The 18,346-nt window shown below is 35.1% G+C and overlaps 1 protein-coding gene across 1 annotated transcript in view; it reads right to left on the reverse strand.

Moving 5' to 3' along the window:
• Window positions 1-6,761: 6,761 nt before the first annotated feature.
• Window positions 6,762-18,346, reverse strand: part of SNX13 (sorting nexin 13) — a 66,986-nt gene continuing 55,401 nt past the window's right edge. Inside the window, 7 exon segments of the mRNA XM_032181055.1 lie at window positions 6,762-9,804; window positions 10,324-10,436; window positions 11,566-11,634; window positions 13,372-13,517; window positions 15,689-15,760; window positions 16,921-17,082; window positions 17,787-17,897. Of these exon segments, the coding sequence (XP_032036946.1) occupies window positions 9,557-9,804; window positions 10,324-10,436; window positions 11,566-11,634; window positions 13,372-13,517; window positions 15,689-15,760; window positions 16,921-17,082; window positions 17,787-17,897 (921 nt within the window). The 3' untranslated portion in view covers window positions 6,762-9,556.

Below are 18,346 nucleotides of genomic sequence, written 5' to 3' on the forward strand. Positions count from 1 at the left end.
AGAATCAATTACCAGCTTGTAAGTGAGATAAGGCCAGCAAGAGAGTGCTGAGACCCTGCACGTCCCCCGGACCCAGTGATTTGCTGGGCTCAGTCCTCAGACCGAGCTAAGCCCTGATAACACCAGCTGGAACGTGTGCTCTGCAGCCCTGGACAGCTGGGAGGAGAAAAGGGCAGCCACAAATTAAATTAGGAGGTGTAATATGCTGTGAGAAAGAAAAACAAATTGAGATTGTGAAAACAGGTGCCAACTGACATTTACTCAATACTCAGTCACACTTCCTTCTCTATATGTGATTAGCAGCTAAACCGAATTAGGATAGATTTCATGCTTCTGTGACCTTCCAGAACCCCCATACAGAAAAAGAAAAACACCTGTAGCTAAATTTTTTTTTTTTTTTTTTTTTTGCTAAGGGGTAAAAGTGCCCAACTACTGCAGAGCTGGGTTGGCAGGACTGACACGTTAAGGGCAAAATCTGCCAGTCATTTTTCTCTGAGTAGTCATTACTAAATCTCAGCATAATGTAAAAGGCAAATGTTCAAGATAAAAAGGACAAATAACAAATATTAAATATAGTGGTAGGTTGGTAAATATTTAGAAAATGCGTCTAATAGTCCAAATATGATGGAGGTACAAAGCTGTCAGCATAACCTTCCCATGGGACCTCTGACAATGCTGCTATGCTTTCCATAGCCCCAGGGTAATGCAGTTCAACCCAAAACATTTGGGGGACCATAATCAGAGTAAATTTGAATTATTATTTTTATATTTTAATATTTTATATTTAAATTAGTCCAAGCAATAAGCAGCAGTAAACACAGTGCTTAAAAGTGGCACCAGACTGGCATACTAATGGATTTAGTTATCATTCAAGCCCATCTTAGTAGCTCTCACTTGGAGAACAAGCTGAAACCTTTGGGTGCAGTCCTGATGTAGCCCTTGAGGACAGCAGTGACATTTGATGAGCCACTAATCCCCAAGGAGCCCCATGATGATCCTGTTCCTCTGCGAGCAGGATTGCTGTCTCCTGTCAGCTCCATGCGGGATTCTGTGAGTGAGAGGCCTGAGCTGGGCCTGAGGAGGTTGCTGTCAGCAAATAGATGTGCAAACAAAACGCCCTTCTCTAAACGACCTGGCATAGATGCCAAGGAAGTCCCTGGCTCAACAAGCCCTTCTAGGGGGATGATGTGATGTAAAAGATCACAGCCAGGCCTACCTATTGAAGCCAGGGTGATCTCCTTGCATATCCCCACCCCAGTAATTTCAGAGAAGTTCCATTGAAAGAAAGGGATCTACACATCTGTTAGGCTCGGTCTGTGGTCACAGAGCAACTTTCAAAGCAGGCATTTCCCTCTTCCCCAAAACCACCAGAATTATCAGAAGAAATTATTTTGATGTTGCTTTCCATCACCAACATAAGGATATACCATCCAAGAACTGGCTTGCAGCATAAATTCAGCCCCATCCTGCAGGGTTCAGTCCCACATTCACCCCTCAACCCAACTATAAAACATAAACCACCCCCACACAACCCCAAGTATACTATGATGCATAGATCCTAAATGCTTCAGTGGAAAATACTTCAAGCTACACCTTTCACTCATTTTAATTTTTTAAGGTAACTTTTACACAATAACATGAAGAAGTTTTGGGCTCTTAACTACAGAAGCATTTCATTAACATCTTTTCCTCAGCACTCCCCACAGCTGAACACATGATGGCAAGCACATACTGTAAGACCACTTGAAAAACGTCAGGGGCCTTAGAAATAGTTCACATTCTCTGGCCTTCAGTTTCATGATCATTCATATAATAAAATGTTTTTGCTTATTTCTTGCACACCTGCTGTGTGTCAGTTCCCCGTTATCACAGCTATGTCACCACAAGGCACTGCCGAGACCAACACACTCCATCACCTTCTTTGTACCAAACAGATCTCAGGCAGTGCTGGCCCATCACACTGATCACAAAGCATTTTATGTGCTGGTTTTTTTTTATGAGAGGAATGTAGTCCGTGGATGTGATTCAGGATTAGATTAAATGAGAACAGAGTTCTGGAACTCTGTCATCAAGTTTTGGATCAAAATTCATAAATATTTCTGAGGTATTTGTTTTTGTCTCATATGACCAACTCTTGCTGTGAAATGTCAGCAGCAAACCAAGCCAATAGGTGCACTCCTCGAGTTTTGAAGCCATAAACCATAAACCAAACCCTCTGTAGGGAGTAGCAAGGATGGATGGGAGGGTGCAGATCCAGGATCTCCTGCCTGGCTTCTTTCTTAACCCTGCTATTAGAACTGCAGGAGGGGGGAGGTACATTAGGAGATTCAGCTTCTCTTTGCTCTCAGTACCTACTTTACTTCCTCTTTGCTCTCAGTACCTTCACAGCCGGTCCCTGGGTACCTTATCCCACGTGTCATTCAACCCCCCAACACCCGCAATTTGCAATCTCCTTCAAAATGTATTTGCTTTTAGAAGCACGTTACCTATGTTGTGCTTGTAACAAAGCAACCCAAGAAATAAGAAATGGTTAAATATTGACTTTATAACTGAAAGAGAACATATTCTAAATAACATTTGGATCTGATTTAAATGAACTGTTAGAATTTGTAACTGTTTTTTATTGCAAGTTTAAAAAAAAAAAAAAAAACAACAGTCTCATGAATATTCCTACACTGACTAAAGAATAGCTGATGAAGAAAAACCTACTAAGCACGAACAAGACTATGACTGCTCTACTTCAAACACTACTTAAAAATAATTAAAAAAAAAAAAAAAAAAGAGAATCAATAGCATTTTTCCTTAAACATGATATACTAAGCAAATGTTGAAAATACCTCAGGTAATTATCTTTGTAAGATTTTCTTCTTAGGTCTTATGAATTAAAGACTCAAAAAATGCAGCAGACTACTAATGTTAAGAATGGAATTGATCTTGTATGGGGAACTGTTGGTAGCAAAGAGAAGTTTCTTTTAAATTATATTATTCCTGGCCCACAAAACACAGATCCAGAAATAAGAGTCCTAAATGTGATTTTTTCCTCAAATTATAGAGAAACTGCTACGATGCAGGAGGGAAAAGCACACATGGTCAAATCAGCTTCAAAGACAGCAAACTTACTAATTTAGCATTTGCATTGGCATTTTGTTCCAACTTCTGTTAACCAAGATTTCATTCCATGTCCTTACCTTAATTTATAAATAAAAAGCTTTTGTTACTGTTCTTTTTTTCTTAAAAATAAAAATAAAAAACCACACTTGGATGTTTCCATGCTCTAAACATCTGCAATTCCAACAGCACAGGATTCCTTGCTCACACCTTCTCCACAGACACAACCCCTCTGCCTTGAAGCCAGGCCAGTGCTGTTTGAGAAATGGATGAATCCACACCACCACTTAACCACAAAGGTGTTTACATTGTCCATACTTCAAGGGCAGTTGTAAAGAAAACTATTGAGAACAGTTTTACATAAAAATTCTAGAAATGGTAGTGAATTAGACTTCAAGTAGTCTTTTTCTGTTCACTCTTCCAATTAGCTAGTAAACACCAAATCATTTTAAGCATTGCTCAATCAATATTGGCAGCTACAGAACCAAGAAAAGTTTTTTGATATGAAGATTCAGATTTTTGACAGTGGCACCTCTTTATGTACCTCCCTTAATCAGTTTTGTTGTTGTTGGTAGTTTTTCTTTGTTTTGGTGAGTTGGATGAAGACACAGAAGATATGAAGTACTGTAACATCAAAAATTAAACTTGAGAAACCAAATGACTGCTCAAATCATTCTATTTAATATCTTAGTTTAATAAATTACTGGATTAGTTGGAAAGACAACTTAATATCCTACATGGTATCACCCATGAATTTTAGTTTTGTTCCCGATACCAGCAGCTGAAAGAGTCCAAACAGCTATCTACTGATTATTAGTGTTCTTCATGCGGTTCAAGATAACATCCTTTAGAGAATACATTCTTGGTAGTCTCAGTAGTCTCGAGGGGAAAAAAAACAGCATGGATTCTGTAGCAAGTGAAGAAGTTAGCACAAATGTTAATACATGGAATCATTTTTAATAGCTCAGGTACTTCAGCAAGATTTTTTTCTGGTACGAGAACAAGCATGCATCTTGGTCCTAAAGCATCCTTATCATTGAAATTCAGCTTTGCAAGCTGTATTTATATCCTGTCCTGATAAGTAAGGATGTATTTAAAAGACATTTAACACAGCTGTTAACTGGAAGCCTCAGCAGCACTTAGAACTTACACATAAAAATAACTTTTTTTTTTTTTTTTTTTTAAATATGTGATATACAGGAGAATCTGGATCCATGTTTCCTTTCCCAGCACTGCAGAATGTCAGCAAAATTAATGAACTCCAAGCTGAGTGATACTGAAGTTCCACATTGCATTGATGTGATTACCCAAGACTGCAGAACAGTTCTGCACTCCTATCCTTTTCTCCCCCAAATACCTCTTAATGTTCTTATGTTAGTTTGTTTGAAATGTTTTGTATGAAGTCCTTGAAAACCAAGAGGAAAATGTTTTCCTTCATAATCCACCTTAACTTCACTTTCAAACTGAAAAATAAGAAACCTATAGCTTGCTAACATGAGGTGGCTTGTGCAAAGGAAGCTTTGTACTTATCCTAGTACTGGTAAAAAGAACAAGTTTTTCAAGTCCTAGCTATTTTGTGCATGGAATAACTGGCTCACTCGCACAACAATCTTCCACATGTTCTGAATGAACAAATGTTCCCAATTCCCACAAGTTTCTCAGAAGCTCCTAAGATTCCAGTGCTAATTGAAATTCTGTGTCTACTAATTCAATGCAGAATTACCGCATTTCTCAACCTCAAGCTGAGAAAATCCAGGACACAGTGACTGAAAAGATTACTTGGAATTTGCCTTTTAAAAGTGCTACGCTAAGAAAGACCAAGGACATTTTTGAAAACTATATTCCTTCCTCCCAATAAATAGCTCTTGATTTCCAGTAAATTCAGAATAATCTAGTTCTGTAGTTAAACCCAACCTCAGAATTAACTTATGTACCAGCTCAGTTTTAAAATGTCAAACAAGAATTCCAGTTAGCTCTTTCTAAACTAAATGTCAAATGATTTAACATGCAGATTTCCCCCATCCCAACCCCAACATGCCAGAGTAATTTAAAGAGACACAGCATGGGAAACAGTTACGTGAGATACTTACACAGAAATACTTACATACAGAAATATTCCAGCATATTGCTGTGTCCATGGTGGGGGAATTGCAGTGGCATAAATGTTTCAAAGTGTTCATGAAAAGAAAGCTTAATTTCTTTTTAAATCCTTAACAGAAGTAAACTTGTTGTTTCCATTATATAATTTCCTTACTTCCAAGAGAAAAAAACATGAAAATTGTAGTTAAATAAATCAAATGTAGAGTGATGCTGATTATCAAACATTATAAAATCTTCAGCAATCCTCACACATACACTAAACACCACAAACAATATAAACCAGATAATGTGATAGATTGGAGAATTAAATAAGCCACAGAGCCACAGGCACATATGACCCACATTTAACAAATGGCAGATACTTCTAAGAATTCATAAAAAAAAAAAAACAATAATATAATGGAGTGAGTTTCCTGCCATGAGATTATCCTAGGATAACAGCCTCAATAAATATGAATTTGCAAGCAGTTAATGAAATTCTTGACATGTGTCTATATCCTGTAGCAACATTGTGCAAATTAGTGAAAACAGTAAACACTTTACCCTAGGGTCAAAGAACTAACATCTCTGTAGCTCAGGACATCTTTTTGATGAATGTGAAACAGCTGGAATAAATATATCAAGGGTAACAATTGTGCTCTCCCATGGTAGATCCAGCTGCTGCAAAAATAAACCCAGAAGGGAAAAAAAAGCCAAATAGTTAAAAAAAAAAAAAAAAAAAAAAAAAAGCATGCCCCATATAATTACACAGTTTCTGTATATATTCTTTTAGAATACAGGACACTGGAAATGCTGATTGAAAATTAGTGTAGTGATACATTTGTTAAAAGTAAAACCAGTTTATAAAGCATTTTAAAATCAAGAAATTACTTTTTTTTTTAAGCAGCACGTAACAGCAATATTTATCGTCAGTGATTTTTTCTTCTAGATCCGAGAAACATTCATACCTGCTAGTGAGAAAGTTATGTTTTTGTTGTGTATTTTTTTTTTTTTTCAAATAAACAGTGAGACTCAAAATAATCCTGTTAATACTTTATTAGTGTATTTTTTTTTATTTTTTTATTATTTTTTTTTAGCTTTGGACAGAACATAAATGCAAACTCCAAAAAAAAAAAAAAAAAAATCAGAGTCCTCAGCCTTCTAGTACAAGTGACCCTGGCAGTCTGTTTCACGTTCATTCTTTGTTACGGAAACGAGAGGATGGGGAAGGGAGGGAAAAAGCATCAATAGAACAATTAGGCACACAGCTGACGCTTACTGTACAATGATATGCACAAGTAATTTATAACAGCTATATTCATGAGATGTGCTCTTCAGATTTTTCCCTTGTAATGTATGAGCTATGCTCACATGAGCAATGATCATTAAGAACAAGGGAATTAACAGAGGAGTAACAAATAAGACTTTTAAAACAAGTCTTTAAATAAACTAACGCAACAACAGAATGCAAAATTGTTTAGCTGAGAAGACATTTTAACCTAGACTTCAAAACATTAAAAATTCATTTATTTTACAGTTATTCAAATACACATGCATTTAATGAAAATATTGCACAAAATTAAAATTTAGATTGTGGAATTCATATATTTTTATTTTGGTACACATTCTGGTAGCACTTAAAATTTACTGTTTAGTTCTAGCAAACACCAGCAGCACAAGCTTGAGGATGAACCAAATGAAAAATTGAATTGCTCATTTTCTCTTAAAAGTAATTAAGGCTAAAACAAGTGCATTTGTTGACAATGGCACAATTTTCAGCGGCCAGTCACAGCACCCAAAGGCCAGAAGTTACACCCATAAACTTAAGTGCTGTATATTAACATTCAGTTTTGGAGACTTTATAGGATAACAGGCTGCATGGGTTGACAGGGCAGGTATTTTAAATCCTCAACAGGAAAACCACTTAAATAAAGATGCATACTAACTTTTAAACAAAATGTATTCATTTCTGATCATTCTTGCCAGCTAACAGGCACCACTGAATTAGGAAGCCACATTCTGTAATTAAATACAGAAGACAAAACTTTAGTACATATATACATATGCACACACATGTATATAAATGTGTGTGTAAGTATATATATGTAATAAATTCATTAAGTAAAATGACTAACAAACACATTGTATTATGTTCAGTTCACATTCCTAGAGATATTATTTTATTTTTTTGTACAGAAATGTACCAGACAATTAAGAAAATCCCGAATTTGCACACGATCGCTATTCTCTTCATTTTTTTCATGGTACCTGCAGACAGAAAAGAGGCTCCACAGATTTGACAAAACAGTATTTAAACTTCCCATTTTCATACTGTATAACTAATTCAGTGATTTAAAAGATATAAATTAGGTTTGGTAGTATCAATGATATATTTACTATATCACCAAGAACAATTGCTGAATGATCTTTATCAGTCAGATATCAGGTATAACAGAGCATACCCTGACATCAGAGGAAGATACAGGCATGTAAACAATAGTAGCTGGCTATGTTGATTACTTCACACAAGAACTCAAGAATTTTGTTAAATTCAACAGCACTTAATCATCACACTTCTACAAAACCTGCAGAGAGGAAGGGGGAAGGATTCATACATATTTTCCAACTTGTCTTCCTAGAAATTATAAAAGAAAGGGATTTAATTTACAGTATTTAGTTCTGCAATAAAGAAAAAAACAAGTGCACTTGAGCCCATGCATACTGTATGAGAATGTTAACAGTACAATATGATCACCATTAAGTAGTATGATAAAAGGCTACATTGTGTGAATAGAGTCCATAAGAAAAAAATATCTATATAGAGGCTTCAGTCAATTTAACTAGGTCCTTTAAGAGCTTTCTATCTTCTCTTAGAACACTTCCATAAAAAGTCTGTGTTCCCTCCTTGCATAAAAGGATCATTTGTTCCCATTTCGACACAAATTGCTATAAAGATCCTTGATCGATAGCTATATCTTACCCTGTATTTAGTGTTCAGAAAAAAAATGGACTCTGCAGGATCTTTCTATTCACCTGAATAGTGGTGCTCATAAACAGCAGGGGACTATGAAAAAGAAAACACAAACTGAGAAATGCTGTGGCCAAACAGGATTACTCATGTTACTTTATTTTTAGTTGGACATAAATTATTTGATGAAACTAAACAGATGGATGTGGGGCCTTGATGTCAAATTTTTATTAAAATTTTACACTATGCAAAAAAATAAAAAAATATTTAAAAAAATATTGTAGTTTTATCTCCTTTTTATTTTCATATACACTGAGATGCATTCAGGAATTTCCAAATGTTTGCATATGACTAGTGAAATATTTTATCTGTAAGGAACCAACTAATTCTAACATTTTTCCATGAGGCTTGCACACCCAAAGGTAAGGAATCCTTCAAGTGGGTAGGACAGTCTTTTACACCCAAAGTGTTTCAGATTTTAAGAGGGGAGTTGTGTGAGAATTGCTTCTTCATGCCATTTCCTCATCTTTTAACATGAGATATCTATCCTCTTTGAAACATGTACCCCCTTCCTTCTACAACTATCATCTTGACATATGTTCAAATACACCAATTGAACACAAATATGATGCCCCTTCTCCACTGAAGTCACATGCAAAATGTATGCCAGGTGCTGTAAGAGCAGAGCATGGCCCTTAGAGCTACAGAATAATCAAAATAAAAGGTTTATTTCTACTGCACCTCTGCCTTTACTAAACCCCCGGATAGATGTTAGTTTATTTTTCAAAACATAAAAGGTAAACTTTATGTGGCATAAAAACCACATTACCTCAACTTTTCTTTAATAAATATACTTTTATGATGGGGGCGTAACTATATCTCCCCTCCCCTATGAACCTGCTGTTCCAGAGACTGCTTTTCATGTTAGCTCAGCCTTTACAGGAATGTTAAATAAGCCCTACGGAGTCTCAACAGCCATAAGGTAGAACAATTCCACCTGATTTTCACACATTGCACTATCTCCCAGTGCCAAAATATTATTTTCCTCCACTGTATCGCCATAGCTGTTGTGCTTCACTCAAACAGTCTGGCACTTTTCATTGCTGGCAAACATCAACTCAGGAACGGAAGGAATCAGCATTCTTATACAATGGGCCAGTATTCTTCTCAATGTTGCATGAAGACGCACCAAATCATTTAAGACACACGAACCCTTCTGGTAGTGGTTGAATTACAAGTGAAGATGAGAAGATCCACAGGTCTTACAGATGCATTAATAATCTAATATGTGACACTAAAAGACTGGTGCAGAAGTAACAGCATGTGAGTTTGAAGCCCCAGAGAATCTGCCCAAGTAATTAGTCCTGGACAAACATACACCAGCTTAATAGGTTTGAAGTGTCACCTTTTCTGCAAGGAAGGCGCTTGAGTAGTGTGTAGTCTCTGTTTGTACCTCTGCATCTGCTTTGACCGTGAATGCAGTTTGTTGAAGAGCTCATGGAACTTATTTTGTGGAAATAAGGTTTCTAAGAATCTCTCCAGAAAGACATACACCATTCTCTTATTCAGTTGAGTGTGCTGGAACATTTCAAAGACCCGAAGAATGCCTTTTCGAGTTGTCTCAGCGCCTATGATGTGCTTCAGCTCATCTACAAAAATGAAAATTACACATAAGTTCAAATCAAATTCTACCTGTTAACAACAAATTTAAACTGAATGTTAAGTCTTTTGAGTAATTTGTCTGGATTTTTCAAAAATTATGTCACTTGAATTTTGAAGTGACAGTACCTCTGTTATAAATAGCATGAAAATACTAAAAGTTCTCTTATAGCCGAAATGATCTCCAAAAATTACTTCTTTCACACTGTATATGTGGAAAATATGCAAAAAATATGTATGCTTTTTTATAGTGAAATAATGCTGCATTGGAATACATATTTTTAATGTACTAAGCTTAAATTCTCTAGTGAAACTAAGTACAGGGTTGGTTCTAAGAACTACAGTTGCAAAGGTACCACATGTGAAGATTTTCAGTGCATTAACAATTAAAACCACTTTCATTTGGTGGTTTTAAATCAACATTTCAGTAAATCAACAAGAACACTAACATTAACACCACTACCACTAGATGGTAAGGACTATTTAGCTTCAAACACAAACCCACTTACCTGGCATTACCTCCAGTAATTTGGTCTTCCCTGCTACTCTTGTTCTCATTCTAATAGCTTTGTCTCTCCGCGGAACAGTCTCTGCTAAAATGCCATTGGGCCAAAAAGCATCTCTGTAACAAAAGCAAATCTGTCAAAATACATTAACATTTTAATCAAGTGAAAGGTTCTTTTTAATCCCTTCCAAGCTATCTCATAAAATAAATACAAGAAAGTAATTTATACAGAACTTCATACACTTTAAATATCAGAGCAGGAAGAAGAAAAGTGAAAAAGGAATAATCCGAAGTAGGAAGTATGATACACTCAATCTAATTGTGGTTAACTTCATGCTACTTTCAGCACAGGAACATCCAAATACCATACTTGTTGCATAAATATATGTAAAATTTGCTTTTACCAATCAGTCTCCATTGCCACTGACAAACTGTAGCCTTAGGTCTATTAACTGTTTCAACAGATCTCTGACAGAAGTTAGCCTATGAACACGCTAACTCTGAGATGAGGTCATTTCATTATACTGTAATGCCCCATGCAAAACACATACCTCTGTCTGAAAAGCTATTTTTTCCCTCAGTGAATGACGCATTCTTTTTCTGAGTAAGACACACGTGTTTTTACTCAACTTTATTAAAGAATAACAGAGTATCTCTAAAGTATGACCCTTTGGCTAATAGGTTATCCTACTGTACATCTTTCACCCCACCCCACACCCCAAGAAAAAGGCAAGGGGAGGGGTGCTATTGCTCAACAGATTTTGCAGAAGCCATTAAAACTTCTAGAAAGAATATGATGTAACATACAGATTGTTCTATGAAGATCTCTGACAAATTCAAAGTCAGACTTTAGTTCAATTGTTCCATCTTGTATGGAACATGTATTAGCATAGATCTAGGGTTTTTAGTAGTAACAACTGCTTGCCTTTTAAGACTGGGCATGCACATGCCTTCATCAAGGTAAACAAGACACTTCATCCAGTCATATCCTGAATTCAGAGACATAACTATATCACAGCTGTTCAGGGCCAGTTAACAAAGAATTTTAAGGAAAAGGAGAAAACTGTAAAACATTTTTCTCCACATGACAAATACTTTCACTCACTTAAACATTAAGAAGCAGGACTTACTCAAACTGTATTTCTGTACAGTAATTTCCTCACACAAAACAAATGGAAGGGATACACAGATATTAGATATCAATTGACAAGCATTTTATATTTAATATATGTCATAAAAGACATACCTGAAGCGTTTTACAGCATCTGCTACTTGTTCAGGAGATGTCATCCAGTCAACATGATCAACTATTTTCCTAAAATCAAAGCAACAAAGTCTCATTTTGTTGTTACAACAGAGAAAAAAAAAAAAAAAAAAAAAGCATAGCATTTTGATAAGCATTCTGGTGCAAACCAAGCATAACTTCAGCTTTTCTCCAACTCCATACATAGGTTCTATAAAGCTGCACATCAGGAAGGCAAACATCAATTCTCAAGATAAAAATCTAGAGCTCACTGATCACTCTTTGAACACTGCTAAAATTAAAGCCTTTTTCCATTTGAGCAAATACGTGATGACTAAGGAGGTTGGAAAACTGACATTACATCTTCAGTGTTATATAAATGTTCTGCTTGCAGAGTTCTCTTCATGAAGTGTTCTTCAAATTCTGTTTCTGTATGCAAAGAACTTACTTAAAATTTCAAATTATCCTACTTATGTATGAAGTTACTTTATAATCTTGAATACAAATTTACTGATCACGAAGTTTGACCTTCCTTCACCAACATATACACACAGCTCAATATTCAGATTTTGCACGTTTACAGAAATGCTATAAACATCTGTGCATCCCAGGACTGATTTCCTAAACAAAATTTGTTTTTTAAACAAAAGTAAAAGCAGAACTTTGTTGCAGAATGCCATTACACTTTAAGGATCTGCAAACACAAGGTCTGACTGCTGAACCAGAAGAAGCTGTAAGCATCTGGAACAGTCCCAAATGCACACATCTCTGCACTAAGAAAGCTGCCGTCTGTGTACAAACTCAGCTAGTTTGTTGTATCACAATCTGAAAGCAGCAAAATTGTTCACAGAGCTGTTCAATAGGGTAGAATGATTTTGGAAGCACAGGTCTCAAGATAATTATCATCTTCCTACTAGGAAGTATTTGAAAGCAATCCAGTGCTATATTATTACAATGCATCACCACTACTGGTACCATGAAAACTATATGAAATAGTGATAATGAAAAATATACTCATGAATGGTACAAAGTACTCTTTCAGTAATTTCCTCATCGTAATAGAAAGCTACTTTTCACTGACAGAAATCAAAGTCTTAATTTATGGCCCCACACCAAATCAACAATTTAATGTCAATTAAATTGTTTCTAGAAGACTTTGTTCTTTATTTTTACTTACTTTTCAGAAACAAATGATTAGAATGGGAAACGTGGAAGCAGTAGAATTCTATGTTTGTATATTAACAATAAACATTAATTATTTAGCACTACTAATAGCATGTGAATGAAAGGGGTATGTCTGAATTACAGAGACACAATCATGGGATCCCACAGCATTGTTTTACTTTTCTCTCCTCCATCTTTTAAAGTGAGAGGAAAATATCACATACCAACTAAGTACAAGTTCACCCAACTTGATAATGCTAGTGTATCATTTGTAGCACCGAACAGATGAAACCAGAAACGGGGCAGAAAGTAATGAAGAGTATTAACAGCAAAAAGTATAAGGTTAAAACACGGGTGAAAAAAAATGTATACCATCAGTATTAAGTTGCATTCACAAAAGCCATGAACTCCATGTGAAAACTTTTGTGTAAGTACTCTGGCATGTAAGAGTGACCAGAACCGGTCTTTCAGCAACATTGTGTGTATCACCTTTTTACAGCACATTTGCACTTCCTTTACCAATCCTCTTTAAAGGGGAAGGCAAGAAGATATAAAACACAGTAGTTGAGCAATACCAAAAAGGATTTCTAGACACATTCTACATAGCTTTACTTACACAATAGCTCTCTAAAAGAAAAACAGTACCTGTTAATTGTGTCACCGTATGTTGCTCTAATAAGCTGTTGAAGCAGATTTTTTATATTTCTTCTTAACCACTGATTCCTTTCCTTTAAATCAAAGACTTCATCCATCAGGAGGAGCATTACTCTAAGTGGGATATTGTCATCCACCTGACCGAGTAAAAACAGGATCAATCAGTAAACTCATTTCAGCTCAAGAAAGGTACTTTTTTTTTTCATGGGACAAAAAAAATACTGAGTCCCCTATATTAGGATTTCAATAACTATGTGAAATAGTTTTTAAAGATGGATAGTGTACATTTGCAGGAACAGTCAACATCTACATTATTTTTAAAATATTAAAGTTTGAAGAAGTTTACTCAATTTTAGTAAGAGTATTAATTTTTCCTCCGTTATTATGTTTTATCCTACAGTAGCTGCTAATATTAGCTGCTAGCAACAAAGCCTGCTTATATGCCAAACTACAGCAATCTAAACTTTATGTTAATAGAATATCTTAAACCATTAGATAAAAATATAGCATTTGGAGTTAATGTATTGCACAGTACTGCACAAAAGACCACAGTTGTTTATCTCAAATACAATGAACGTGATTTTTTGGCTCAGTCATTACCTAAACTTTATATTCATTATTAAAACTTTATAGAATAGCAAATTAAAAATTAAAATTATTTTACATCCTCAGAAAAACAAAGACTCAATACCTTTTCTGTGGTTTTGGATTAGGATTTTTACATTCCACATATAACCTTCATGGTTTTGTGTACTGTTTTAAATCTGAAATGCTCTAACTGGAAGACTGGTTTCAGCAAGCAGTGCAACTTCACCTGTATTTTACTTGTGTTTGCACTACATTCTTAATGCTACCATTGAAGAATTAGCAAGACCTCACTACTACCAGAGAATTTTATTTTACTTGGTGGGCTACACAGGTACATCTCACTTCAGAGTGAGTTTCTAAGGCTGGAACTGTGGTTTAAGAGTACCAAGAACATTTTTATATACAAATGGAACACAGTGGAACATCATTCACTCAGCTAGAGGTGCCACGGATCCACACCTCACTTTTACAGTATTGTTTCCCCTAGCTTAAAAAAATAAGAAATGTAAAATCCTATTCAAATTGACATATTTTTGTCTGATTTAGTGACTGTAGTTTGTGTAGAATTCATAGCAGTTCAGAACTGAAGGGTTTTAAAAACATTTGAAATCTGCCTTTCAGAAACACATGATATGTTAACTTAGAAGCTATTAAGAATCGAAGCTCCTATTCACTTTACAGAAGATCAATGAAATATTTGCGGAAATGCTGCTCATATATTTGAGCTATATTATTTTTTCCCATGCAAAAATAGCAGCTTCAGGAGCATTAGAAAGATACACATTTGTAATTACAGATTTACAGATAAATACTCTGATACAATGAAAAACAGTAAAGTAGAAAGAAAGCCTAGAAGAACAAATCTACGTTATTTGAGGTAAAAATACATCTACCAAGCCATCATAGCAGTTATGGCACAGGAAGACAAACTGGAATGCTTTGATGTGACTAAAAAACATGAAACATGAAAGGCAAGAACAGGTGCAGACATATGACCATAGCGAATTGCATATAATCACTGGTAATCTTATGGCCTTTCTGTCCTACTTAAAGATGAAGGTTTCTTTTTTTTTTTTTCTCTCCAATTGTTTTCACATATATGATCAATGTTTCAATCAAAACAATAGCAAAATACCATAGTTATGATAACATCAAGAGCTTAGACTTCACCATCAAGTTTCCTAATATTATTACCTCATACATTCAAAGTATCACATACTGAAAGTTTATTATTCAGGAATATATTAAGTCTTTTTTTTTTTTTTCTCCCCGCTCTTCAAAACATACCAAACACTACTTCTGATCCATTAAATGAATGCTCCCTAAAAGGTCACCTCAGAAATCAGACCCTATAAAAAGACAACCGAAATAATGTAACATAACATAACAGTTTGGTATCATACTACCATTGAACTGAAAGAAACTTGAAGAATAACAAAAAAAGCATATATATATATATATATATATATATATGTAAAAATAAAAATACAAAGCACCAAAGGCAGTGTCATGTGAATTTTAAGTTACTGCACTGTCATGAAAGCTATTTAGTACTAAAAAAATTATAATTTTAAAAGGAGCATATCAGTTTCTTTTTTAAAAAATAAGTAGTTTTTAAGCGTTTATTTATCTGAAGATAAATACATTGCTTAACAAAGTAACTAAATCTTTAATTTGGTTTTAGAAGACTTATCATTGAAGGGACAAGTGTCAGACTCACATTGTCATCAATTGGTGCTGCAACACGGCAGTGGTCAGGATCTGAATAGGTTTTCTGGATCAAAGGAGGCACCTGCAATGAAATCAAAAATGTAATGTTTATGAAGGAAAATACTGTATGAAAATAAATTTGATTTATTGCTATTCTAACCAAAACGATTATGATAATGAAAACCAAACTGGCCAAAAGTCAGTTATATACTCAAATGGATAAACATAAAGCAGACCTTTTGTCTTCCAACAAATCAAGTCTTGCATGTATTCCCCAGTAGCTGCTGAAGTTATCAATACCATTCAGACAGTCCACATATTTTCCCAAGTGCCTAGCGCTTCAACTGAAAAACATCTATAAATCCATATGAGACTGATGCTTCTTTAGATAATTCCTCTTTATCACAAGAATTCCCATTGAGTATATCTGCAGATGTGCATACCAGGGAAGCTACCAGCAATGAGAAAGTCCAGAGGCGGTCATTCTCTCACATGTAACATTTAAAAAAAAAACAACAAACAAAAAAACAAAAACAACAAAAACCATACAACACAGGTTTGTTTCTTCCCTTTGATGGTGTAAGGGTTAACTCATCTTGGTTACAGTTCTATATCTAACCATAAATAACTGTTTTATTAATATAAAATGTCCTGACCACAGGACCTTAGAGCAAGACAAGTAAAAGGGTAAGGGAAAAGAGGGCAAGATTACTACTTTACAGGACTTCTGGATAGCATGCCTTGCTACTACTCCACACCATTAAGGTGTTGTATTTAAGGAATACACAGGTAAGAAAAGATAACAGCTGTAGATGACAGGACAGGCAGAAAGAAAAATTTGATTAAAAACAGAGTTCAGCAAGGAATAAGCAGAAAAGAAGCTCTCTCCTTATTCTAAGTTTCAATACATATGTTCTTTTGCTATTGAAAGAGGCAAATGCCGCAACCTAGTCTTATGAGAATGGAGGAGTATTCAGTTTTTACCAACATTATTCTTGTCCTGAATTAAAGGTCCCTGCATAAATTTCATCTTCAAAATATGTTACATAATACCAAAGAGAACTCTACATTTGTGTTATAATGACTGCTGAACCTTATTAGAAGTGCATAGGTATAAAACAGATTACTTTCCTGTCTATTGATGTAACTTTTCATTATAGCACACAACGTGAGTTCAAATGACTTGATAGCTAGTCTCCTATTAATTCACTAGTACGCATTAACTACCAAATATTTTCTTACCTTGAAAAATGATTGCTTTATGTCTTGTCCCAATCTCTCTGACATTTTACCCATGTTGTCTGACATTTTAGTCATTCCCTCTGCCAGGCTGTCAGGGAGAGACTTGACTGCATTTGATACATTTCTCATAGAGTTACGCAGTGGGTTTACAAATGTGTCCATCTGAAGGGGAAGATGTTTAACCAGAATAGTATAATGTGTGAGGACACTAGTAAATTAATACACTATGAGAAGTATCACATTGTTCTAGAGAACAATAAAATAAGGAACAACTCCAGTTGCTTAAGTTCATTACAAAATGCAGCAAAATGCAGAGACTAGCCAACAGTTCTCTGAACATTTCTGGTAGCTTAACAAAAAGGATGGACAGCTCAGAGCTCTGAATATGATCAATGGCTCTGAATGTTTACAATTAAACACACAGCAGCTGCTTCTGAAGGGAAATGCATTTCATCTTTTGGCTGAAGAGTGGACAGCATGGTAACAACAGTAAATACAGAGCAAAGATTTGAAAAAGAATATTAGAAGGAATGAGACTAACAAAAAAAAAATCACAGATGTCACTGACAAAGGAATTTGCAACAAAAACATGTTTTATAAACTCTTAGTGCAATACATGGTCCCCAATTCAAAATTTTGATTTTGTTGTCATACAAATAAATGTACCTGCTATAGAAATGGTACATTTTTGGTTCTGTGTATCCTGAAATACTACATTAATCACAAATACTGAAACAGCTCACTTGAAATCTTTTTTGAAAGTTCTATAAAGCTGCTTAACATTGGTTAAATATCTCCATTTAATACAGTCATCACACTAATAAATGCTCTACTAAAGTTTCCCTAATAGTGCAAAACATTCTTACCTTCCGTGCAAAATCTCCCTTCCCTTTGCTGTAGGCTTTATTCTCCAGGAAGTCATACACATAATGGGCTAGAGCTGGAGAAGCTTTCATCATTTCAGGATTTAACAGGAGCTGAGTAAAATATTGTTGAAGGGCACTTTTTAGTTAATTATGAAAAAGGTCATGCCGTTTAGTAAAAGTTTACCATGCCTAAAAACACCATATCTTGCAATGTATTTTTTCATTTATTCTCTGAATTTCATTCCAACACTACTCTAAAGATTAAAACAATCTGCTGCCTGGTAATTTCTATAATTTTTAACTTATATGTTAATTATTACATCTCACAGAAAAATACGTTTTCATTATTTATTAACATGTCCATCAAGTCAGTCAACGGAAAGTCCCTGTGAAGTCATAGCTAGGCCTTATCTGAATGGAGAAGTTGTGTGTTTCTGCTACTGCGCAGAGTGGGTGCTGTGCCTATCCTACGCAATGGCACAGGAGAAAGTAACCACAGAAATGAGTGCAATGAAAGAAAGTTAAGTGGTGTAGTGCTCAAAAAAAAAAAAAAAAAACAC

The sequence above is a fragment of the Aythya fuligula genome, chromosome 2 (assembly GCF_009819795.1).
Source record: "Aythya fuligula isolate bAytFul2 chromosome 2, bAytFul2.pri, whole genome shotgun sequence".
Lineage (NCBI taxonomy): Eukaryota > Metazoa > Chordata > Aves > Anseriformes > Anatidae > Aythya > Aythya fuligula.